Raw genomic sequence first — 27,249 nt, forward strand, 5'->3', positions numbered from 1 at the left:
GCATTTTATATGATCCCTCTTATTTTGGTTAAATAATTAACATTAGGCAGATTCTGCAAGGTATATGGAAAAATTTGAGTTCAACTATACACTGTATATATGTATATAATATTATTACAATTTAAAATATCTCCTTTATATATATATAATATATATATATATATATATATATACACACACACAGTTATGAAATATTACAATTTAAAATATCTGTTTTCTATAGTAATATATTTTGAAATGTAATTTATTCCTGTAATGAATGTGTATTCCCATAATGAAGAGAAAGTTTAAAAGAACAGCATTTATTTAAAAATAAATAAATAAAAAGAACAATGATAAAGTCATTACTGTCACTTCTGATGAATTGAATGCATTCCTGCTGAATAAAATTATTTTAAAAAGTCTCATTGAATCCAAAATCATGAGCAAGAGTACATATGCACATATCTGTATGATACGCACATATAGCTGAGGTTTGTTTACACTGTCGTGTGAATACGTGCCTTTTTAGATGGTGGAAGATTGAAAAGCATTAGCTTGTCTCTCATTAGGGCTGAATAACTTTGTGGAATATCACCTGTCATCCTCCTCGACATCAAAGATTAACAGCTGTCTGCCTACAGGCCAGATCTTAGATTAATATAATGTCAATTTTACTGACAGCGAGAGACATAAACCATACCTTTTAATATCGACAGAATTGCTTTTTTATTAATATAAGCATATTACATCAATAATGCCTTTCACAGAATGACTGCATTGATTTTGCCATTCAGCTTTCAGGGGATCCCATAGATCTCCATGCGGTTGGTCTGCGGGGCAGCTTTATATATTTTAATGAACTGATAAGTAACACAGCCAATGGTAATGACTGACTGGATGTGCATATTAATGGAATGTCTGGCATAGGAAAGTGAGGGCATCTGTAGAAATAATGCCATCTAGTGGTGAAAATGAGACCTAGTGAGATTAAACATACATACACACACACACACACACACACACACACCCATATGTCAGTCAACATACTGGTGTCAGCACATATGCCAGCGTTTAACAGCACATGCATTATGGACGACGAACAATAATGTTTGTCTCATGAGGTCTCGGGTCGTACACCTGTGTGCTCAATTAAATGCCGATACATACATACATTACGTGTGTAACTGCTTTCTAAGCACATAATTATATGGAAAAGATTTTCATCATGGAAGCTATACTAGGAATTGCCGCAAGGTCATAGTGCTCAACATTTTGCCCTCTCACATTGGCATATACCATTACATTTTAAGACAAAATGTGCATAAATTGTATCTTCAGGGGCACAACAGATCGTCATTGAAGTAATATCTTTAAAGTGACAACTTTTTTACTTAGTCAACCTCTAAAAGGAGCATATTAGTATGTATGCTTAAGGCTGTAAAATTTACCTAGTGACTAAATATGAGAACTGTTTCTAAATATAACTAGCTGTAATTTGTCAAAAGTTAAATGAAACTCTAATGTCCAATGATAGTGTGCCGAAACACACCAAAATGATAACTCTAGTTCTCTCAATTCTCATTAAATTAATGATCATGAACATACTTTTATGTTTAGGAACCGAGTCGGAAATGAGTATGTAACCAAACAGTTTTTCAATCTGTTTATTGTAAAAGATCTTTGAGCACATATGACCCCGAAAGCTAGAATGGAAGACGCCACAACCTTTCTGGCTCAAGAGCTCTACATTAATATGCACACTTATTAGACAAGAATTAATGAGCCAATTTAAAATGCCAAGTCTGCTCTTGTTCATTTGACGGAGAATAAAAATGGCTGTATTTAGGAATAAATGGGTGCTTTAATGGATAAACACATTTTTAGTTCTTAAAGCAGTTATTGGCAACCAGTTTGTTTATGGCATCCACTTAACCTGATGTTATTTAAATACTGCATTCTGGCATTTATGTTGAAATATAGTCAATATATAAGCAAGTTATAGTGACAGCTATTTCAAAAATGATTTTTTTATTAACTTGTTTGACTTTTTTCTTCAGTGAAACACAAAAGAAGATATTTTGAAGAACGTTTGAACTGCTCAACCCATTGACTTTCACTGTATGCACAGAAAACACAGACATTTTTTAAAATGTCTTCTTTTGTGTTCCACAGAAGATCTGTCGGGAGTGGTTTTTCATGCTAGGATGGCACGTGTACACCTTGAAAGAGACAAATCAGTGACTGGCACTTCCAAACCATTAAACACACCAGCTCATGCCACTCTTGTAATTCGCCATGCTTTACTGAAAAGCTGGCTGGCTACCAAAAGTGTCATTTATACAGACAAACTGCACAAAAGCACACATGTACACTCACTCAGACACATACGGCGGCACTCTGGCCAACAGCTGCACTGAAGAGCCACAGATGTTTTGGTGTTTTCATAATGCATCATGGGAGAAAGCATTTGGTCATGAAATATGTTCCACCTGAGAGGTACGAGGGGAGAGCGAAAATACTAAAATATAGGAGAGGAAACTAAAGAGTGTCTTTGTGTAATTTTGTACTTTTCAGGAAGCAAATAAGACGGAAACCTATTTCGGTCTCAGACTCACAATCACCCACAGTTATTTGCAGCTTCTAGATCATACACATACACACATGCACACATATACACAAAGTGATAATGATAAGAGATTGTTGGCAGACTTATCCTCAGGACTTGAAATGATGGAAGAAGGAGACAGGTGTATTTTTAGCGGTAGAGAAGTGAGAGATGAAGAGGAAGACATGAATCTACACTCTCAACTCCACCGCAAGCTAATCAGAAACTCACCTCAGTAATTATGTCAATTTACCAACCTGCTTGGTGACAAGAACTCTCGTGAGTGACATGACTTTGTACGTGATATCTGTGTGTGCGTGTGTGTGTAATTTGGCACGTTTACCCAGATGCAAAAAAAAAGGCGAAGAGAAAGATAGAGGGAAAGGAGGAGCAGAATGAATAATTCATTTAAAGCAATAAAAGTTTACTGTAGAATTGAATTACAATGCACAAAAGATTACAAAATTAGGCAGATTAGGTCTTCTCAGTGTCCTAAGGGCTACAGCACATGAGTTTTCTCATATAAGTAAAGTTAAAGTATTATGCATGTGTGGATGAGTGAATAAAGAGAGTGAGAGTCTTTGAAAGAGAAGGAGATGGAAGGTAGTTTTTTTTCTTCCTTTCATTTTAAGCTAAAAGTCAAGGCCAATTTCTGTATGTCAAAATGAGGTTTCAGAGAAGTTGTTATTTTCTTCCTTCAACTGTTCAAATAAGAGGGGCAAAACATTCATTTTATTCGAGTTTGAAAATTCTTAACTCACAAAATAGCACCTCGCATTCAGTCATTTCCGTCTTTAAATGTCATCGCAGTGCATTTACTTTTGCATAATTTCAACACACTTGTCATTTTACTAGGAAAGTAAACCTAGTTATTGAGACATTGGATGAAAAAGGTCAAGCTAAATTACAACTCCAAACTGTTTATCAGCTCCTTTGTGAGTAATTTTAACACAATGAGATTTGACTATTTTAAATTGCTTTGAAATGTGTGCTGTATAAATACATACTGAAAAAGGGAGAATGTGGTTTTCACAAATAGGATGCAAAATATCCTTAAAAACGTATTTTTTTCTGGTTTTCTACAAATGGTGTTTGAAAGAAGCTGCTTAACCATCAGATAATGTTGAATGTTAGCCTCAGGAGGTCAATCTAAATATAATAAAAAATAATATAAAAACTATTTTATTTCCATTCTTGCATTTGAAATGGTTTCAACCCTGTTGTCGAAAACTGTGAGATGTGTACATATTGTTTAATGGCCTGATTTATGTTTTTTGCAATTGTAAACAAATAAATTGAAATATGCAAGTAATAATAATAAAGGCTATGATAGTATACTAACAGAATTGCAGGTTTAGCCTTCTCTCTCTCTCTCCCCCTCTCTCTCTCTCTCTCTCTTGGTTGAATGGCTAATATCAACAAATGCTTGATGGATGAAAATGTAATAAATATGAGAAAATTATATTACTTTTGGGTGTCACAATTTTAAGGACTGCTGTGTTTTTATTTCCTTACTTATTTTTTAATTTTATAGGCTAGTTGTAATTTTTAAATAATAGTTTGAGCTAATTACAAAACAAAGAAACAACAACAAAAGTCATAGGATGCACCACATTCCTGTAATATGCCAGGAATACAGAGAGAGAGAGAGAGAGAGAGAGAGAGAGAGAGAGAGAGAGAGAGAGAGAGAGAGAGAGGTGGCTGCTGTTCTGTTATCTCGCCTCTAAGGGGCTCTTGTTAGAACAATGAATCTTATTTCTCCGATAGTCATTACACTATGTGAAATATATTATGTCTTACAATCTTAAATTGAGGGCAAAATTTAAGACAAAAACACTCGTTTTCTTTTTCCACCTCACTTCTCTGTTCGCAATATTCTCACTGTTTGCATCCTTTCAAGCATTAATGAAATACTCTTTTTTTATCAGTAGGGGGCGCTCATAACGAGTGCAGCGTAGCTGAGAGTGACTAAAAATGCCTATTTTTTCCCCGCAAGGCTGCTCTCCAGATCTGTCTGTGAAGAGGAGGAAAACAACAGCACACTCCCATTTTACTGGGTATTTCAGGAATATAAACATTAAATGGAGTAGCACATACTGTAATTTACTGGAAGACCTTTATATGCCCACAAATGTGCAAGTTTAAAACAAGAAAGTGTCGATATAAACAGCTAAACTTAAAAGCAAAGAGTCAAACCAGATGTGTATGTGTGACATATCTGCATTTCTCTTTATTTTGTCATTTGTTTAACGTAAAACAGAAGTTGACACAAAGAATACACCATTATAAATACCACTCCCACCCCAAAACATGCTTTCAGTACCTGTCCCACCCCACCAAATAACACATACTCAATAATATCCATACTTATATTATGCTCATATATAACAATACCACTGAAAAGAGAAAGAAAAGAAAACCTTTTTCATAAATAAGAATATTTACACCAAGGCATGTTGATTTTGATTATTTTCCCAACATGCATATATAAAAATAGAAATCTGATAGCTTTATGTACATTTTTAACTTAGGTATATACACATATATAAATATAAAGACTACAAATTGTATTTTTAAAATACAAAGATAAATACACTCACATTGTGTACACTGTGGCCAAAACCAGAAAATACAAACATTTGGATAATTAGCATTCACAAAACACATTACATCCAGAAATGCAACTTTAACGACAATTGCAGGTCTCTGTGTTTTCCTGTTTTTGTTTTCATATCCTATACTCCTTCTCACTCTCATATAAAAATGTTTTACTTTATTGTGGAGAGCTGGAGAACTGTAAGCTTTAGTCTTTAGCTTTGCCTGACATCTTGAAGGAGTTTGTTGATTTCTGCAACCAGCTCGCTGGCGTCCATAATTTCACTGCGACTGTCGCAGCGCTTGCCGTGCAGATGCCCGAGCACAGACTCTAACTCATCTTCCTCATGATTCTCAGGAATTTCCTCCATTGCGGGCAGCCATTTTGAAGAGGAAGCTGATGCTGGCATGGGAGCTGGCAGAGGGGCAGGGAGCGGAGCCACCAGGGCCGTCATGTGACTAGCAGGGGTGTGGGCATGTCCGGGATTTTGGAAATGCGTATTAGCGGCCCAAACAGCCACGTTCTGCTGATAAGTGGCAGGGCTTGGTTTACCAGGTAAGTGGCCCTTCCTTCTCTCTAACGATCCCACCCCCGCAGCGCAGGCTGGTACCTTTTCAGTTTCATTAGTCTCGTTGTAATTATCCAGCGAGGAGGGGAGGAGCCTCTGGAACACGCTGTTCATTTCTGACAGCAGAGAAGTCGTTCCACACAGATCTTCCCCATCAGCTGCCTCCCCCTCGCCCTCCTCACTTTCCTTGCCGAATGTGGAGAAACTCTTTTTCCTCAACGTCGATTCACCAGATTGTGGTGCTTCAGGGGCGGCTTTCTGTTGAGGGTCTTCTCCGGGGATGTAGAGGTTGCTGCGGTAATCAGAGGAGGCTGGGGAAGGCAACGGGGGCATCCAGCACTGGTCAGAGTGACCAAGGACACGACACTCTTCAGTGCACAGCTTCATCGCTATGGTGAAAACAAAAGAGCTTAGTTAATGATTGGTGTTTCCTAGCAAAGCATGCAAAACTGCACACACCCTTAACTAGGCAAATACATCAATTGGAAACCAAATGACTAAACAAAATCTTTCCAGCTCTAGCTTTGTTTTCTAGAGACTATGCAAAACAAATCAAATATTCCAACTTATCGTGCTCATTGAACATGTTCGCCATTACTCATTCATGTTCTAGGGGCTGATTATAGCGCCATTAATTTTGAAAGGCCATTTATAATACATCTTAGAGTTAATAAATGCCCAATCTGATGCATTTGCAAAACAGGCCCTCATTTAGCCCACTCCCTCTCATGCAGGGAATGAATGATTAAACATGCTGATTTACAGAAATCAATGGGCCATCCCAGTACACAACCCAATTCTTGTTCTAGTCACAGTAATGATTGTGTATTATAGATCAAATATGCATATTTTTTCTGACAGAAATTATGTTTCTGAGAGAGAGAACTAGCAACATATGCCCAAATGGCCTGGTAGGTGATCTAAAGGCCCCTTCTTCAACATCTGGCTCTCTTGCTTACTTGGATGCAGTCGGTGATGTCCATCAGGAGTGAAGAGCTCACTGAAGCCTTCTCCAAGCAGAGGAGACTCCCTCCCCATCTCACAATCACTGTCTCCTGCCTCACTGTCGCCTCGGCCACTGTCCTTCAGACTGAACTTATCCATCTCATTCAAAGCATACCTAGAAACAAAGAACAGACAATTAGTTATTACAGTAGCTAACGGTTATGTATTATCATTCATATATTTGCTACTTTTAAATTCACTGGCGATGTGAAAAATATGAAATGAGCCTCTTAAGGAGGGAGCAGTTTATGCATAAACAAAAAAGGCTTTATTCAAAGGGCAGCTGACTTGCTAACATGATGAGGCTGTCGTGTATCGTCAGCATCTGTTACTTAAGTACTGCAGGGTGTCCAGACTCTCACGGACTAGAACTTTAAACCCCCTGTAGGATGATCTGTAAAGGTGGCAACAGGCTGAAGTGTGATTGGTTACCTGTAGCTCCGGGTGTATTTGTTGCCACGGAAACTGGGTCTGGGTTGGTACTGGCCCTGATGAAGTATGGACAGAAGCTGTGAGACTTGCTATAGCCAAAAAGAAAAGAAACAGGGCGGGGACAAATAAAGAAAGAAAAAATGGAAATAAAAAATGAATAATGGCAGACCAGACAGCAAGCCAACACAAATACAGACAAACCATGGTGGTGATGGGGAGGGGGGGTTGGGGGTGAATGAGGGAATGATATGGATGGATTCTTATGCATGATGAAACAATCTATGGATACACATGCTATAAATAATAAAACATATTGAACATAATAATAAGTTAAGGGGGAATTAAATAGTCAGAAAAAAACAGTTTTTACCTCGACAGGGGGTGTGGCATGAGCAAGTTCCAGGGCGAAGTTCTCTGGCACGTGATTGGAGGAGATGGTGACCAGGCTGTTGAGTGATTGGCGGCTGTGATGGCTCTGGCGGCTCTCTGGAGCAGGTGAGGCTGAGGGAGAGCGGGGATGGGCCCTCACAGGCAAGGTCCCATTAACCGTGGGGACCAATGTGATATCGCCCTTGTGGATCTGCCGGGCAGGTTTTTTGGGATGGTTTTGGTAGGTAGACTCAGCCACTCTGCAGTTGTAGGAATGTCTTGGGTCCTTCTGCTCTCTAGAGCACCTGGTTGCAAACATCACCATAACAATGAGAAGCACGCCACAGATGGCACCAAGGGAGATGATGATGATCATAGACACGTCCAGAGTCGATTGGTTGTTCATGTCTGAAGGGTTCAGAGAGTAGCTTTCTGGATAGTCCCGCAGGCTAATGTGCAGAACAGCCCTTGCAGAGAGACGAATCGACGCCCCTCTGTCTTGCACCAGGATTGCAAGATCAAATCCCTCATGCCCCGAGGCCTCCACGCTTCCGTTGGTTCGTAACTCACATCTGCGGGGTTCAATGACAAAGAGTCCCTCGTCATTACCACCGACGATGGAGCAAGTCAGCTCGCTGTTGGCCCCTGCATCACGATCTGTGGCCTTGATGATTGTCACCAGATGACCAGGCTCTGCGTGCCGCCATAATGGCACCTCAGCTGTGTGGTTGATCAGTTGTGGAGCAACAATGATAGGTGGGTTGTCATTTTCATCTAGTACAGTGAGCAAAACAGTGGTGTTGCTGCTTAGGGAAGCCAGGCCTGCGCCGTCCCGTGCCTGCACGGTGAATGAAAGCCGGCCGACTTCTTCTCGATCAAAGCTTCGGAGAGCATACACAGCTCCATTAGATGGGTCAATGGTCACATAAGTTGAAATAGGGCTACCTTGGACCTGGCTCTCCACAATTGAGTAGGTCACCTGACCATTAGAGCCCAAATCTGGGTCGGTGGCCACCACTGACGTCAGATAAGCCCCGGGCGAATTGTTCTCAGACTTGAAGATTTCATATCTGTTTTTTTCGAAGCGTGGAGGGTTGTCGTTTTCATCTTGCACCTGCACCGTGAAGTGTTTGATGGTGGATAGGCTTGGTGACCCGCGGTCTTCAGCGATTACCGTCAGGCTATATTCAGAGCGTTTCTCACGGTCCAGAGACACATTAGTGAGAATCATGTAGTTGTTCTCGTAGGTCTTCTGCAGGCGAAAATGCCCATGGCCATGGAGGCGGCACACTACCTCACCGTTTGAACCTGAGTCACTGTCATCGACGCGCACTAATGCGATGAAGGTATCGACAGGGGAGGCCTCTGAGATGTAGGCCACCTCCTCTTTGCCCTGAGTCATAAGGTTGATGTTGATTTTTGGCTTGTTGTCGTTGACGTCAACCACTTTGATGATTATTTTACAGTGGCCTGGAATGGAGTTGGGACCCATATCCTGAGCTTGCACATCTATTTCGTAGGAAGTAGTAGTTTCGTAGTCAACTTTCTTGATTAGAGTGATGTGGCCATTATCTGGATTAATTTTAAAGGTCTCTATGATTTTGGGTGGCACGTGGCTGCTGAAAGAGTACACTATTTTGCCATTATTGCCTTCATCCGGGTCTGTGGCGTTCAGGTCCACTAGTAGCGTCCCCAGTGGTGAATTTTCCAGGAGGTTGACCACATAAGCCTGCTCGTCAAATGCCGGGCTATTATCGTTGGAATCAGATATGCTGATTTTGAGCAGAGTTGAGCCAGATTTCGGCGGCACGCCAGAGTCTGAAGCTGTGAGTTGTAGTTGGTAGCTGGACTGTGTTTCCCTGTCAAGTTCCCTCATCACAACAAGGTCCGCGTACTTTGCGCCATCCGTACGCGTCCTGATATCGATTTTGAAAAAGTTATTCCGAGTGAGCGAGTAGGTGTGTAGCGCGTTTTCCCCGACATCCGGGTCTAACGCGCTATCCAAAGGGAAGCGAGTGCCCACAGACGCGCTCTCTGATATCTCTATGGGGATGATGGCGCGCGAAAACTGCGGAGCGTTGTCGTTGATGTCCAACACTTCCACTTGAATGTGAAACAACTGGAGGTATTCCGTGGGTAGCGTGATCACGTCGAACTCGATAGTGCAGTTTAAGTTTTTCTCGCAGAGCTTCTCGCGGTCGATTTTGGTGGCGATGCTGATCTCTCCGTCCTCCTCGCGCACGGAGAGCAGAGGGGTGCTGCCTCTCTGCATCGCGCGGAAGCGCGGGGACACTGAGCTCGGGAGTTTGGATAAGATACCGGCTACATCCTCTTTCAGTCTGGCGATCACCGTGCCAACTCTCTGTTCCTCCAAAACTTTGTATTTTAAAGTCTTCCCCGAAACATTGTGCGCCACGGCCGCCAGAAGTATAAGTTTCAGAAGCGTCTTGCAAAACAGTACATTCCTGTCGCTGGAGTATTTAGTTGTTCCCATCTTTGAAGACGTGTAGTAGTACTTATTCCACGCAGAGAGAAAGCTGGCTGGTGGATTGTTTGATGTAAATTAAAGCATGATAAATCCTCAGATGTTGTGCATAGATTTCAAGCAAAATGCATATAAAATCGAGGAACCCGCACTTCCCCTTTCTGTGCGTTTTTCAGCGCCTCGGAGAAAGCATCAGGACGCGGTAATGCTGCTGCACACATCCACTTTCCTCTTCGTCTGACTGTGTGTGAGTTGGTGCGCGGGTGTGTGGGAGGCGCAGCTCCTTGTGTGTGTGTGTGTCTGTGACTCTGAGAACACTGACTGGCCCCTTGCAGCCCACCTCAGACTGTGGCCCCCACCCTCTCCAAACTCCAGCCACCCCTCCTCGCCCCACGGCTGTACATCCCTGAAAAGAAAAGAAAAGAAAAGAAAAGAAAAGAAAAGAAAAGGCAGAATGAAGGAAAGAAAGAGCAGTGATTGAGGTGGAGCTGGCAAGCAGATCTCGCCATGAGAAGGACAGAGTTTCAGAAGTGTGCCATAACAATAGAAAAAAAAAGACACATTTATTCAAGACCAACGTTTCTCGTGTCACCCCGGCACACTTTGGGTTACTTCCCACTTTAGAAATGTTTTCATCATTACAACATATTTGTTTCCATCCGTTTAACTTATAATTTCGGTGGTTTCTACTTGACTTTAGTTTCAGAGTTTCAGTGTAGTTTTCTTTGACATTTAACTTTAATTAAATACAGTGGTTGATTTATTCACGTGGTCACTCTGGCACCACTTTTAGCAGCATTTTCTGACTTTACTTGAAAAGGCAGAAAATTATCTTTTTACACTGCTCTTAAGTATTACACTAGTCCAAAACGTTATGATATTATAATATTGAGTTAAAAAAGTTTCTGTTGTAATATTGTGCACTACATACTATACAACCTATCAAATCTATAGTTTAAAATATATTTTTATTGTATACAACTTTGTTATTGAAAGTCTAAACCACAGCTAGTGTTTTGAGGACGAAGGGTAACTGGAGGATATCAGAGAGCACATCAGCGCGCTATTGTGTCTCGAAAGAGGAGTCTGCACGTGGCGAATCGCGCGCCTTGAAAAGGATTCCCCCAACCTCCCTTAACCCGCAGTCAATGTGATTTCTCACAGAGGTCACACTCACCCCCACGGTGCACAATGCCACTTTACGATTCACCGTCTCTGATTCTGCCGCATTAGCATCATTATGCGCGTTCACCCACAAACAAAAAGCAAACATGAGCTTCTGGAAGTTTCACGGCCATCTGGTTCCACCGTCCAGAAAACACAAACCAGTAATTATATCGGCCAGTCCTGCGAGAAAAACACATTTTCACGATGCACAGCAGGAATGTGTGCTGTCTGGACTGTTCTGTTTATTATTAAACCCATTTGAACGTTTATCCATAAGTCAGCTGATCCTTTGCGCGTTATGCATTATAGTTTAGGCATGGAGTTGTGCGCACATAAAAGTAGCTTACATGTTTAAACTTAAGTAAGCTTTTCAGTTTAATCCTAATTGTGAGGCGTTCTGATAAACAGAAAGCGTGCTGTATGGAGATGTACCGTGAGAATGCATTGAAATTCGGTCCTCCTGTGACTTGTGTCCATCTGTCGCGGGCCAGCTGAAGTCTGAAGCTGGGCTCTTCGAACCTGCTCAACAGCAGTGACCCTGACTACATCCTATCAATCACTGATTTTTGTAAGCAAATGTAATATTTTCAGTTAGGGTTTGCATTATGTCGTCAAGAATATGTCATCATGTAGCATTTGTCATTTAATGGCTTCTCCCAGAGAGCCAAACCGCAGATGACTGCTTTATTCTAGTCTTAACCATAGGCGTTTGTCACACCCATATATAAAGTTAGGTTTTTAACTTATGCAAGTTACTGTTTCTTATCCAGCGAGCAAATTTTTAGTGTGAAAGCCTTCCTCGAAATGTAATGTAATTACTGCTTGCTAATCACATTTCATGCTCAAAGAAGTTCAAGTCAGTGCGTTTTAAACAAGTGGGTGGTTTTATTCACATGCCATATAAGGGAAAGACGCAGCATGTGCCCAGGCAGATGCGCAGGAGAAACTTGTGATGGTAATCACTTATGCCATTTACATACTAGAATTAAAAGCATTGGGATATGTAGCCTCTATGTTTTCTGTGCAGTCTCAAATGAGAGCCAATTGCGCAGTCATATTTTAAACTATTGATTGAGCCTTTGTCCTCACGTTTTTATTTTAAAACGTTGTCGTGTGTTCCTAAAGTGACCAAACAGTTGACTGTAGTTAAGCTATAATCAAGTAAATAGTTTTACAGCAGCAGCCCAATTAAGTATACACGGCCTACAATATGAGCGGGTGTTGAAATCTGGCGGCGTCATATGTTCTCATCAGATGGCTTTTTTTTTTTTTTTTTTTTTTTTTTTTGTGGACAGGAGGATTTGAGATGCATTTTCAAGCTGTGGTCGTAAAGTCACCCCGGGCTGGAGGATAGGGAGGGGGCGTGGGGGGAATTAACTTTGTCATTGAAATGAAAAAGGATCAGGCGCACAATGGAGCATGGCAGGTGGGACGTCGCAATTCGCAGAAGGGCCGTGGAAACCGGCGGGGAAGTGGAGCGCAGAGGGAGGAGGGGAATCACGGCGGAATGCTCCGGCGCCGCGGGTCGAGAGGGCACCGTGGGTGTTTGTAAAGGCACGCGAGCATCTGCCGCCTGTGTGGCAACTCCTCTCCCCTCCTCCTAATTTCTCATACCGTTCTTTCTTTACTCTGCAAATCGTCCCAGCCGTATTTTACTTCCTCTTGTCCGCTGCTTTTCTCTCGGCTCGTGGCGGGTCACAAGCATTCGGCATGCGCTCATCATGAAACCTTTATTAACGCGTGTCCTACATTTTGGGGGTTGAGTCCAAAGAAGAGTTGAAGATTTACTCAATATGACACACATTCTCGAAACATTAGGTACGCACACGTGCGTTTGTTTAGAAATAGTTTACAGATCTCGATCATGCACTTTCTGTTTATACTTCAGCAAGATTTATTTCTTCCACATGAGTCATGGAGAGCAAACTGCCCTCCAGTAATCTCAATGTTCACTCTAAAAAGGTTCCAATTCGAACAAACCAAAAAGAATGGTCATCCTCTCTGACTTTTTAAAGAATGTTGCAACTCCTTTTCTTCATATGCGTGAAAGTCAGTGGGGTTTAAAACAACACGGAACCGCACTGATTTTCATTCTGTGGACAAAAAAAAAAAAAAACACTAAGGCATTTTTCTACGGTGCCCGCCAGGGGACACCTTCGGTTCACTTATGTTTGTCGTGGCCACGACATAATATCACGTTCCCACGAGTTAATATGACGTTCACGAATTAATATCTCGTGGCCACAACATAATATCATGTTCCCACGAGTTTATATGTCGTGGCCACGACAAACATAAGTGAACCGAAGGTGTCCCCTGGCGGGCACCGTATTTTTCAGTTCCACAGAAGACAGGATTTTTTTATTTTCAGGTAAACTATTCCTTTATGAAATGCTTCTTTACTGAACCTATTTCAGTTTTTGGATGACCTGTTTAATTTATTTACTCATGTTGTGTTTGCAACTCAAAGCATTCCAAAGAGTTTGAAATCAATATGATATGTGCAATTTCTGGGAATTACTCTAGAAAAGTGTGCTGTCAGCATCTTGTAGTCAGGGAATCCTGATTGGGTGGGTTTCATCTGCTCATCAGAGATATGTCAGCAGTAATCTGCCCTTATAATTGATACGCTTTACACCAAACATCAGATAATGCTCTATATATCTATATAGTATGGCTTTTTTAAAGAGTGCACCATGTAAGTTCACTTGAGTTTCATCTCTCTCATTGTGATTGCATTTTGTAGGCAGTGTACCAATAATAATGCAACATATCTTCTTTTGTGTTCCACAGGATTTGTAACATCATGAGGGTGAGTAAATGATGACAGAATGTTCAGTTGTGGATGAACTCTCTTTAATATCTCAGAATTATAGTAATCAAGGAAGGAACTGGTCCCACATTGGCACTTGACCAAACAACAGAGTGATCCAACGTTTAGAGAAGCAGCTGTTTGATATTCAGTCTAACTCGGCTCACATTCACAAGCCACAAAAACATGAATGTTCTCTTCTCTGATTTTTGTCCTAAAAAGACAGAGCGAGAGTGTGTCTGCGCAACAGAGTGTGTGTAGAAGGCCGATTCCCGTCCGTCTGGCAGCTGTTACTTTGTCACCTGATCGCTTGTTTTTGTAGCCGAACGATACCTTGCTTCAGTCTGCATGCCGCTAACCTACGCCTATCTGATGTCACGTTCTGAAAATGCTTTTCTGTTTTTATTTTAGAGTTCATGACACACCGCTCTTCTGTTTTTGATCATCATAGCTGGGTTAGCTTGAACTGCTTATCTGATATCAAGAAGAAACAATTCACTCTCTTTTTCTCCTTCAGCTGATCAGAGAGCTGCATATTGACAAATGGAACCTCCTCACTCTGTGTTTGTGTTCAACGTGGAGGAATAACTTGTCTTTTTAGTTCAAAGGCTTTTTCTGAGAACGACTTCACAAAACATGACAGTGCCGGAGATGGGGGGAGAAACAAGCTATTGTTCGTTCTTCTAGACACACTTCTTTTCTGGGAGCGCACAAAGGCACGCACACTTCTGGGGGCATCGGTGACTTCGGCGCATGTGGGGGCTCAAAGGTGACATATTTCAGAAGGGGGTTCATTCAGTATGCAATAGATTTAAATCCTCCCTCCATCCCTCTGTTGCGGCTTCGCACAGTCTGCTTGGCTTGGCAGATGTGTGGGGGTCTTTTTCGGGGAGCCTGGGACGGCAGCGCGCCACGTGTTCACAATGTCAGCCTGATTTCCGTGGAAACTCTTATGAGCGAAGGATCACCTTACACAAAGAAACAGAGCCACTTTCTCTCCCCGCTACTTTCCGACTCTCTTTTTCGTACTCTCTGATTTCTCCCTCACACTCCCTTTTTGTTATTTTTGGAATTTTTCGCAGTTTAAGACTCTTGCCTGCAGATCTGCACCCCCAGATTACACTTTCTATGAAATCAGCTCTGCGGGTTTAAATGTGATTTACAAGAGAAAGAAAATATTGTTCCATATGCACTAAGATGTGTCTTTAGAAAACTGTATGTTCAAATACATTAACAATGTAAGAAATAAACAGACGTGTTCTTAAATAACGCCTTGCAAATTATAAAAACAGAAAGTCCCGCTGTATAGCCTTTGACGGTTTCCTGCATAAAAGTTCTTTATGGTAAAAGCCAGAGAGTGACAGAACCCCCTCTGAGTTAAGCCAAGTAACTCTATCTCTCCTTCTAATGGGTTCAATTAAAACTCCAGACACACACACACCTATAAAAACAGGGAGAGTGTTTATCTTTCTGGTTCCAATGGAGGGTAAAGAGGATAATTTTATAGCCAGAGGAAGTGATCGTCTCCCCATTCCGTCTAATCCAAACACTTTTTGGCTGTGGGTCAGCTTAAGAGCGCATATGTGCCGACCTCAGCGCTCTTTCGATGTCTGTCTGTCCATTCATAACATTTACGCATTATTCCATCTATCTGCCCAGGCATTCTGTGGATTTAGAAGGAAATCAGTGTCTGTTGCTTTAAGGCTTGAAAATCCAGGAAAATATGTGTCATTGAATACCATATAGAGCCTGCTGTTGCTAGAGTAGTTTTTTAAGGCAACTCTGAAGCTGTGTAATAGCAAAACTGATTTTGAGATGCATTTGTGTTAAGCAAATCTATTTTATTTTTAGTAGTAACATTTTAGTTAATAACCACAGTGATTTTTGTTTTCTTTTTTCGAAATGTCCACTGTACAAAAGATGAAGCAAACCAGAGGTTCTGGCCATAGTAACTGAAATCACCTTTGACACATTAAGGACATTTCAGTGGTCATTACAAGCTAGAGGGATAGTTCACCCAAAAATGAAAATTCTGTCATTACTAACCCTAATGTCATTCCAAAGACTTTTGCTCATCTTTGGAACATAAATTAAGATATTTTTGATGAAATCCAAGAGCTTTCTGACCATGCATAGACAGCAGCGCAACGTTCAAGGCCCAGAAAGGTAGTAAGGACATTGTTAAAATAGTCTAGCGTAATTATATAAAGCTACAAGAATAGTTTTTGTGTGCAAACACAACAAAAATACTCACTTTATTCAACAATTTCTTATCTTCCTTGTCAGTCTTCAATGTGACAATCAGTCCTTGTCCTTACTACCTTTCTGGGCCTTGAACGTGGTAGTTGCATTGTTGTCAAAACAGGGTCAGAAAGATCTTGGATTTCATCAAAAATACCTTAATTTGTGTTCCGAAGATGAACGAAGCTCTTAAAGGAGTAGTTCACTTTCAGAACAAAATTTACATATTATGTACTCACCCCCTTGTCATCCAAGATGTGTCTTTCTTTCTTCAGTCGTAAAGAAATTGTGTTTTTTGAGGAAAACATTTCAAGATTTCTCTCCATATAATGGACTTCTATGGTGTTTGAACTTCCAAAATGCAGTTTAAATTCAGCTTCAAAGGGCTCTAAACGATCTCAGCCGAGAAAGAAGGGTCTTATCTAGCAAAGTGATCGGTTATTTTCTAAAAACATTTACAACTAATATACTTTTTAATCTCAAATGCTCATCTTGCTGAGCTAGACAAGAGGAGAATTTGATGTTAAAAAGTATATTAATTGTAATTTTAAAGCCCTTTGAAGCTGCATTTTGGAAGTTCAAACTTGGGGGCACCATAGAAGTACATTATATGGAAAGAAATCCTTACGACTGAAGAAAGAAAGACTTGAACATCTTGGATGACAAGAAATCTGTAAATTTTTGTTCTGAAAGTGAACTACTCCTTTAAAGGTTTAAAACAACATCAAGGTGAGTAATTAATGAAAGAATTTTCATTTTTGGATTAACTAAACCTTAAGAGCCTTGTCTCATTCATTATTGCAGTATGACTCATTGAAGCCAAAATACTTAACAAAAAATAAACATTAATAAATATAAACATTACTTTTTTCCTGTCAGAGGAACTAAATATCACATTAGCCTGCTGTGGAATTTGGGATCTTCACAATCCTTTTAGCGCTACTCAGTGTTAGCAAGTTAGCTAATTGTTTGGCTAATGGGCAATTAGCTTGAATCAGAGTGTGGGTTTGATAATTAAGAACAGCTCCAGAAAGGCAGTTAATGATCTCTAGTTTCTGTAGTTTCAAGGCTTTGTTGACAGTCGACTCAAACCCAAACAACCCCCGAGACTCATCACTGTAACTAAAGAAGCTGGGGGAAAACACAGGAGAATAGAGAAAGGAGCCAAGTCCCTTTATTTGAATAGCTTAAGAAGTGAACAGTGGCGCTAATAAGTGGGCCCTGTGAGTTCTGGCTATCAGTCATTAAGCGAGGTCGTTAATTCTGTACGCCAGGTTTAAGATGGATGACAAGATGGATGGGGCATTGTTTAAGCGCTAAATTTGTTAAGAGGCTAAATGGCTTTGAGGCATTCATTCATTCTGTCTGTGGTCAGCACAGAGCTTTTCTCAATACAGTTTGACTAAAGACCACCAATGACCAGCCTAGGGAATGTAGTCACATAGTTTTCATGGTCTGAGCCATTTTTGTTGGAAGCGAGACGCACAACTAAGTAGCCTTATTTGTAACTTTGCTGGAAACGTTCCATTGGCTTTCCATCTGAGTGCCAAATTAACTGACTCACATTCTCTGTGCTCTTGTACATTTTGTGTTGTGTTTCTCATCCCTCCCCGGTTCTTTTTTTTAAAATGAAAACAAGAGGCACACTTTGGTTTGTTCTTTGTTAAAGAGTGGCCGTCACATTTAGCAAACCCCCAACCCCAAATCACACACGGTCCCTTATGCCAGCCAGTGATTTAACGCTTATCCAGCGAGCTCCCCCCGCAGCAACAGAGGGCATGCCATGAGAGAGGCCCTCCGAGGGGGGATGGAGCGGCGGATTGGAGTGCTGACACTCGTGGCTGTTCACATGCTGATGGTTCTTTGTTAGGGGACCGAGCAGGAGGTCTCCTTCAGGACCCCCTCCCAATCTGACACACTTAGTAACTTTTGTGTTGGCCTGGGCCCTTTGTCAGACTTCACATGACCTTTGACTTCCCACTCAGCCGCCAATCAGACACCCTAAAAGTAAGGGGACAGCAGGCTGAAAGAGTGTGGAACAAAAGCTGCTGAATCACTTTATCGTGCACACACACACACAGGGCTGACATGAGATTTTTCATCTATTTCTTTTGTCATGCTAGCTTTTTGTAAGGGCAAACTTCTAGTCATTAACATGAAGGATTTGGAAAGATCTTGTTATCCTTTGTTGTTCTCCTTAGTGTGTGTAAGGGAAAAAATGAGAGTACAGTTTAATTTGAACGACAACAACTACTAGATCTCGTTTCTTCGTCACTAATGAGCTCGTGCATATTTGCAATACCAAGTTAGAGAGTTGCACATCTTTTCTTTGTCAGATGGGTGATTGTAATTAGCAGTTTCATTGCTGAAACTTCATCTTTGAAAATCAATATATTTCTTCTCCCATCATTAGTCATGTTACTCAAATAGTTTTCATAGTTTTCAATAATTAATGAGTGTATCATTTTAGCAGTATGAATTCTTGGAGATTGACTTGTTGTAGTGGAATTACAAGGACAAAAGCTCCTCTACATAAATAAGAGAAGATGACATTTTGTTGGGAAAATGTGTAATCTCTCTATGCATATCTGTGTCGGTTTTAATGCGCCTTATTGGCATGACTAATAACTGTGGATTTGTATTGCCGAAGTTGAGCGACACACAAAGAAAATAGTGCAAAACCAAAAATAGTGTAGCATAATGTGCTTTGTTTCTCGCTCTCTATCTCAGAGGCAGGCTTTATTGGAAAAGCTGTGAAAGTATACCGAATTGCTAAAGCATTCGAAGTACTTAGAGCTATTGCACATGAAGCATGATAAATGAGATATAACAGAAAATAGAATATGAATATTTCCAGTTATTGCTCAGCAAAATCAGAGAGTGTTGATTAAAGGAGATGAAAGGAATTCTGAAAGAGGAACGAGGAGGGAAAAAAAAACACAGAGTGGCTCAGTTTTCAGTTTTTCTTTCCTGCCTTGAAAACAAGCCGATCAATGGAGCCCTTGTGGCCTACAGAAGTGCAATGATGTATCAGTTTGTCTGAAATTAAACGCTTTTTCTAGATTCTCTATTTTCAAAGCGCAGTAATGATGTGAGAGGGAGCAGTGGGAAGCTCTTTGTAACCTCCCTTGAGGATGAAGAGATGGAAGATTACGGTAGTGTGGGCTGAGATAGAATCCACTCATAAAAATATGTAGTGCAAACTCGGACACAAGGCATGGAGCTTCAATTGTGCATCAGTGGACTATTAATTAATGATGGTACTATTATTGAAATTGTGGTGTCGTAAGTCAATGAATCATTCAATCAGTTGATTCTTATAAAAAACGATATTTGATCTAGGAAGGAAACAAGTAGCTGTCTTTATAAGTGAGTCAGTGAATCATTCATTCAACCGATTCATTCAAAAATGCTAATTAATTCAGGAATAAAACAATGAGTCACTGAATCATTTATTCAAACAATTCATTAAAAAAATGATGATTTATTCTGAAGTGAAACAAGCGAATGTCTTTGAGTTAGTCACTGAGTCATTCATTCAACTGATTTGTTTAAATTCAACTGACTCATTCAGAAACTAAACACCACTAGTGTGTGTTAAACTATGTTGCAGCAGTAACTTTTAGTAGCCATAAATGGCAATATTGTGTTTAAAATGTTACTCAACTCAAAGTTACTCAGTGGTAAATTGGTTAATTGGTTGAATAAATGATTCAGTGACTCATTCATAAAAACACTCAATGTTTTATTCCTGAATTAATTAGCAGTTTGTTCAAAAATAAATATTCTGTCATCATTTACTCACTTCCATGTTGTTCCAAACCTGTATAACTTTCTTCCTTCTAAGAAACATAAAGGAAGGTTTGAAATATATATTTCTCATGCAATAAAAGGAAATAGGCACAATGTAGTTTGGACCCCTTTTAGATTTAAGGAGTTGAATTAGTTTATTTGACATAAAAAAGTAACAATACAGTTTTACATATTTCTTGTCAAGGATAATACAATAAAGTTTCATTAACTTATTACCATTGTGGTCCTTGCTTTAAAAGGAACCTTCTTTTGTGTTCATGGTGGTACTATTATTAAACTTTTTGTGTAAAACTTGTCCCTCGTTGTTTGTGCTATAGACATGAATGATATTTGAAACTTTGCAGCATTTTTTTTTCACTGAATCATTTATTCAATCGATTCTTTTAAAAAACGCTATTTGATTCAGAAATGAAACAAGTATCTGTCTTTATGAGCGAGTCACTGAATCATTCACTTAACCAATTCGTTCATAAATGCAATTTAATTCTATAACTAAACACTAAGGCCTGGTTTCACAGACAGGGCTTAGGCTAAGCCAGGATTAGGCCATAGTTCAATTAGGACAATTAAGTAATTTTTATAAACATGCTTGCAAAAAAATATAACTGGTGCGCATCTTAAGACAAAACAAAGGCACTGATATATTTTAAGATCAAACAGTGCAATTTTATTTCAGTTGAAACAACCCAGACTTACATTTTAGTCTAGAACTAGGCTTAAGCCTTGTCTGTGAAACCAGGGGTAAGTGTTTTTATGAATGAGTCACTGAATCATTCATTCAGCTGATTCATTAAAAACTTAGTGTATTTATTCAGAAGTGAAACAAGTGAATGTCTTTTAGTTAGTCACTGAGCATTGATTCAGTTGATTTGTTCAAATACAATGAGTCACTCAGGAACTAAACACTACTATATTGTGTGTTGATCCATGTTGCAGTGGTAACTTAGTAAGCTTAAATGCCAGTATTGTGTTTAAAATGTAATTTACTCAATGATAAAGGGACAATTCATCCAAAAATATACATATGAAGAGTTCAGATGCAAAAACAATGATCTAAGTCCATCTGACTTTTTTTTTAAATAAGCATTTTTATCAGGCTCCTATAGGTTTCTACCTAAGTACCGGTACTTCTGATAGGGCTGAGGCTAGAATTTTAGCAAGTTTGAAGTAAAAGTATTTGATGGACGTATAATATGTCTCGAGAGCATTCACTCAGTATTATTATCAAATTTTTGACCGAGGTGGGTTTTAGAGGGTTTTGCATCTGAACTCTTCATATATAGTTTGTCATAATTTACTCACTTTCATGTCGTTCCAAACCTGACGTTCTTTCTTCAATGGAATATGAAGAGAGATTTAAAAAATATATTTTTCATGCAATGAAAGGGAATAGGCCCAATGTTGTTTGGACCCCTTGGTTTGTGTTCATGGTGGTGTTTGTGTTATGGACATGAATGAATTTTGCAGCACTTTTTTTCACTGAAGTCACCGAATCATTCATTTAACCAATTCGGTCAAAAACACTATTTGACTAAGAAGTAAAACAAGTAGTTGTCTTTATGAGTGAGTCACTGAATCATTCATTCAGCCAATTCATTTAAAAAATGCTGATTTATTCTAAAGTGAAACAAGTGAATGTCTTTGAGTTAGTCACTGAGTCATTCATTCAGCTGATTTGTTCAAATACAATGAGTCATTCAGGGACTAAACACCTCTAGTGTGTGTTGGTCTATGTTGCAGCGGTAGCTCAGTAACCATTAATGCCAATATTGTTACTCAGTGTTAAAGGGACAGTTTGTCCAAAATAAATATCATAATTTACTCACTTTCATGCCGTTCCAAACTTCTATGGCTTTCTTTATTTTATGGGACACGAAGGAAGATTAGAAAAATATATTTTTCATGCAATGAAAGGAAATAAGCCCAATGTTGTTCGAACCAATTTTGGATTTAAAAAACCTTCTTTTGTGTTCCGCAAAATAAAGTTTTACAGGTTTGAAATCTAGGTTAGTAAGATTTAGTATAGCACTGATGTATAATGCAGGAATAATGATCTGAATGGAGTTGCATCATTTCAGTTGTGTGAATATCTAAAAGCTTGTTTTTCATTTTATCTCTTTCTGCCTCTCTCTCCTTCTCTAGGGTACAGCATAGTAAGTATCCTGTCAGTCTGGCACACCACAAGTTCAGAAGAGCCCAATCCCTTCACACATTCGTGCACACACACCCCTCCCGTTCTAAACGGTGATAAATCAATTCCAGAACGCCCTCCTTGTCTCCAGCTCACTCAATCACTCACTCAGACACACAATCACACACAGACACACACACTGCACAAAGTAAACTCTACCAATCTCTCTCTGTCTCCCTCTTCTTGTCTCCTGTGGCCCTTGCAATGCACCAAGTCCCATGCTTGCCATATGGTGGAGAACTGAGAGAGGGCTGCACAGTTCCAGATTTCTGTGCCTAACAAAGTAGGTCTATGAATATATATGTATATACACACCCACAGGCTTACACAAACCGGCCAACAAATGCACAACAATCTGGATCAATGCGGTCTCGGAGGTGTTATTTTAAAGTTCATCACTTGTTTGCGTTGCATCTGTCTCTATTCAAGTATTTAATTAATTGTGATTTTGTATGTTGCATTTTTTTCTATAAAGGGATGGAAGTCAATGGTAACCAAAACTGTTTGGTTACCAGCATTCATCAAGATATATTCATTGGTGTTCTACTGAAGAACGAAAACCATACATATTTGGAACAACATGAGGGTGAGTAAATGACAAAGAATTTTCATTTTTGTGTGCACTGTCACTTTAAGGAGTGTTCTGAATTTAGATCAACAGCATTTGTGGCATAATGTTGATTACCACAAAAATGAATGTTGACTTGTTCCTCATTTTAATTTACAAGGAAGTAGTTGGGACAGTTTTTGGATAATATAAAATCATACATTTATAAAAGCACTTAGGCTACTTATTCTGTTAAAACTTGTGTATAATTGCAGCTGTAAAGTTATTTCCATCATTTTTACATCATCATTGTTGGAAACAAGTTGTGAACATTCATATAACTTTACACAGAAAAGATTAGTACAATTTGTTTTGCACCGAAATCATTTTAACATGCATATTGTTCACACCATGTGGCTATCATATTGAAACAGTAAGTGTTTTACCATTTACAGATTAGTCCCACTTACATTTAGAGTGCCTCACTATAACCCAGACTTTTGCTTTAAAAAAAAACAGACAAGCTGAAATTAATTGAAGTTGTATTGAACTCAAAATATTCTTTTGTGCTCCTTAGTTTATCTCAAATGTCTCAATAGTCCCTGCAGTCAATTTATCATAAAAAAGTGAGATTTTTTTTTATATACCAGGATTTGCATCGGTTGCAGTTATTGGAGCACACACACATATGTCTGTGTCTGAATGTGAGCACACGTGCTTATGTGTTAACAGGGTCTCCACAGGATATTAAAGGCCCTTGAATCATCTGTCCAGCTGGCGGACCCACTGGTATATACACACTTTCTCACACACACACACACACACAATTGAAGTTCACAGAAGGCACTCTGGCTCGCAGCCTACAAGCTGTTTAGGGGGAGGCATAATTACAACTCTCCACTCTCCTCCATTGCAGTCTCAGGGCATCCATAGCGAGTTCTCTCTGAACACATATAAAGAACACCCAGAGAATCTGCTGTCTGAACTCTCAGCTGGAAACTGCAAACCCAAATGTCTTCAGACGGCATCTCAGCATTTTTTCTGTCCCCCTCACTCTCTCCAGTGGTTTACATTGCCGTCGTTTTTCTTTTTCGCTCACATCTGGATGCGTAGTGGGGTAGTGGTGCATATTTTCATAGGAAGTGTTTGAAGATGAGCGTTGTCTGGAAGCTGTATCTCTTCTCCTGTTATTCCCCACACCCTTTTCCTTAAATCATGAGTGGACCATTCCACTCTTGCTAAACAAACCCAAACTCTCCTCCATCTGATGGAGAACAATGAACTCTTTCACTCTTTTTCCCCCGAGCTTCCCTCTCATCACTTGATTCGTTCTTATAAACATTTATTTCTACCAGGTGTGTTTTATCCGAAGAGCAAATTAGAAAATAATTGACGTTGCAGAAGTAATACAGAGCGCTAATTTTTCTAAAGTAACACCGTCTGACAGCCAAGGGAGGGAGGCAGCATCTCTTTTGTCTCCTTTGAGCTCATTGTGTTCTCACTGAGATACCGAAGTGTGGCATGAATGTGAAGGGGGATAATGGCAATATATATGCAAAATATAATGTGAGAGGAGGCAGTGCATCAGTTTAGCTGTGATTGGCTGATTACCTTGTCAATGCAATAGTGTGTCTACAAGTAGTCCGCAAAACAGAAGGAGGACTATTACTTTTGGTCACAACTGAACCTAAATGAACTGAAATTAGAAATTTTGATTAAAATGGTTTGCAGAAGAATTCATAACTAAGGATTTAAATAGACATAAATATACAGTCAAGCCCAAAATTTTTCATACCCCTGGCAAATTCTGACTTAAAGTTATTTTTATTCAACCAGCAAGTTTTTGTTTTTTTTTTACCGGAAATGACACAGGCTTCTCCCAAAAGGTAAGACGATGTACAAGAGGCATCACTGTGGAAAAAAATATTTCTCAGCTTTTATTAACATTTGAACAAAAAGTGGCATGTCCAAAATTATTCATACCCTTTGCAAACTGTCACAGTCTATGGGAAAATCCAAAGTTCTATACCATTCCAAATAGTCCAAGTTCTAAAGCATCCTAATTACCCTGATTCATTGGGAACAGCTGTTTTAATCAACTCAGCAGGTGAAAAACAGAAGCTCTCTGCTGTTGGTTTGTGGACAGTGATGGCTAAGACAAAGGAGCTCACCGAGGACCTGCGGCTGTGGCTTCTCACAAGTCAGGAAAGGGCTTTAAGACCATATCTAAATGTTTTGAAGTTCCAGTGGCTACAGTGCAAAGTATTATTAAAAAATACAAGATGTTCCGCAATGTAAAAAATCTCAGAGGACGTGGTCTGAAGCCAAAAGTGACACCTGTGCTGGCCAGGAGGATAGTGAGAGAGGTAAAAAAGAATCCAAGGATCACCACCAAGGCCATCCTGATGAATCTGGGCTCTTCTGGTGGCAACATCTCAAAGCAGACAGTCCAACGGACACTGCACAATGCTGGGTTCCATGGACGCAGACCAAGGAGGTCACCACTTCTCCAGATAAGGCACACAAAAGCCTGCTCTGCCTTTGCAAATGCTCATCTGGACAAACAATGATGTAGCCTGTATTTGGCATAAAAAGAGAAGCTTTCAACCCTAAGAACACCATCCCCACTGTCAAACATGGTGGTGGGAACCTAATGTTTTGGGGGGTTTTTTCAGCCAGTGGACCAGGGAATTTAATCACAGTAAATGGCACCATGAAAAAGGAGCAATACATCAAAATTCGCAACAACATCAGGCGGTCTGCAGAGAAACTTGGCCTTGGGCACCAGTGGACATTTCAGCATTACAACGACCCAAAACACAGCAAAAGTGGTGAAGAAATGGTTAGCAGACAAAAACATTAATGTTTTGCAGTGAACCAGCCAGAGTCCTGACTTAAATACAATTGAGAATCTTTGGAGGGAGCTAAAGATCAGAGTGATGGCAAGGAGACCCTCCAACCTGAAAGAGTTGGAGCTCATCACTAAAGATAAATAGGCAAAAATACCAGTGGAGACATGCAAAACACTGGTCAGCAATTATAGGAAACGTTTGATTGCAGTAATAGCCAATAAAGGCTTTTCTATTGATTATTGAGAAGGGTATGAATAATTTTGGACATGCCACTTTTTGTTCAAATGTAAATAAAAGATGAGTAATATTTTTTTCCACAATCATGCCTCTCGTACATCGTCTTATCTTCTGGCAGATGTCTGTGTCATTTCTAATAAAAATAAAAATTGCTGGTTGAATAAAAGTAACTTTAGTAACTTTTCAGAAATTCTGGGACGTGATTTTACATTGGATTAAGGAAACCCAAATCCAGAGATGCACCACTGATTTCAGTGTTTATTGTTTAATAATAAAAGCCACTCTTTCATTAGATTCCTGTTCCAATACTCGTTTTTTGTTCTACATTCCTTTCTGCGTGCGTTTCTCTGCTCTTTTCTTTTGCTGATGTGGCTGCTGTGACTGCTGTAATGAAACAAAGCTGAGTATTTGTGTTTTTGTCACAATAAAAGAAAGAATAGCTGGTGAATGTTTTTAAAGAGGTCTGTTAGTAATTAAGAGGGTGATGACACTACGCTCAAGTCTGAGTTATTGGTGATAACTAAACGGGGTGAAAAAGCTCAAACTTTATGATGTCTATAAACCAAAATAGACTCATCCATATATAGGGGTGTCAGGCGCAGTTTTATAATAAAAGGGCACCAGTGGCTGTTCTAGCTCACTTGGTGACCCAGGACAGATAATAAAAATGAAGAATACTCTTGTAACTATGTAGTAGTTATTTATGTGATATATGGACCACATAATCAGTTCCCCTGGAAATCCTGGTTCAGTCTGGTTCACCACAAAATGCCTTTTGTTCCATTTTTTTGCACTCTTCTCCTTGATTTGTTATAACTTTTGGCAGTCTATAGTACCCTAAATGTTTTTCCCAGTCCGACCAATAGGTACAGCCCAAAACATGACAATAACTGCCATTTTCAGCAGCAAAAATCAGCAAAATATGCAAGTTTCTTTCGGTTCAGTGGCATTGTTTATGTTCAGTTCCACCAATATGGCCAACTGATGACGCGTCACAAAAATACTCTATTCCTGAAAGAACGAGTTTTATGAGCAGGTTCTTTTAGTATATCATAAACATAAAGCGTGACCAGATTAGATCAATGTAGACTGGTTTTCAAATTATTCTTATGAACTGGTTCTTTTTAGTGAGTCAAAAACAAACTGCAACTGAGTGAATAATCAAACACATAATCAAGACTGTAACTCAGTTGAGTCCTACAAAAGTACTAAGTTGTCTTTATATTATAATGTGTCATCAAAGATGCCTAATTTTACAAAATATGTAAATTTAATATTTTACAACTTTTTTATTTGTTTATTATTATGTGTAAGTTTTGGATTGGTGTTCAGTAAGACGGTCATCAC

The 27,249-nt window shown here is 39.6% G+C and overlaps 1 protein-coding gene across 2 annotated transcripts; it reads right to left on the reverse strand.

Annotated features, from left to right (window-relative positions):
* Positions 1-4,789: 4,789 nt before the first annotated feature.
* On the reverse strand, positions 4,790-10,276 carry pcdh18b (protocadherin 18b). Of its 2 annotated transcripts, none has more exons than XM_073820517.1 (4): positions 7,559-10,276; positions 7,189-7,244; positions 6,711-6,871; positions 4,790-6,140 (listed from the first exon to the last, which is right to left on the reverse strand). In XM_073820517.1, exons 1-4 carry the CDS (start codon positions 10,049-10,051, stop codon positions 5,398-5,400), a joined length of 3,453 nt encoding a protein of 1,150 aa, XP_073676618.1. In that variant the 5' UTR covers positions 10,052-10,276; the 3' UTR covers positions 4,790-5,397. The 2 variants fall into 2 exon arrangements, with proteins under 2 accessions (XP_073676618.1, XP_073676617.1); XM_073820516.1 differs by having other exon boundaries at positions 7,189-7,277.
* Between the last annotated feature and the right edge of the window lie 16,973 nt (positions 10,277-27,249).

Source organism: Garra rufa, chromosome 16 (assembly GCF_049309525.1).
Source record: "Garra rufa chromosome 16, GarRuf1.0, whole genome shotgun sequence".
NCBI lineage: Eukaryota > Metazoa > Chordata > Actinopteri > Cypriniformes > Cyprinidae > Garra > Garra rufa.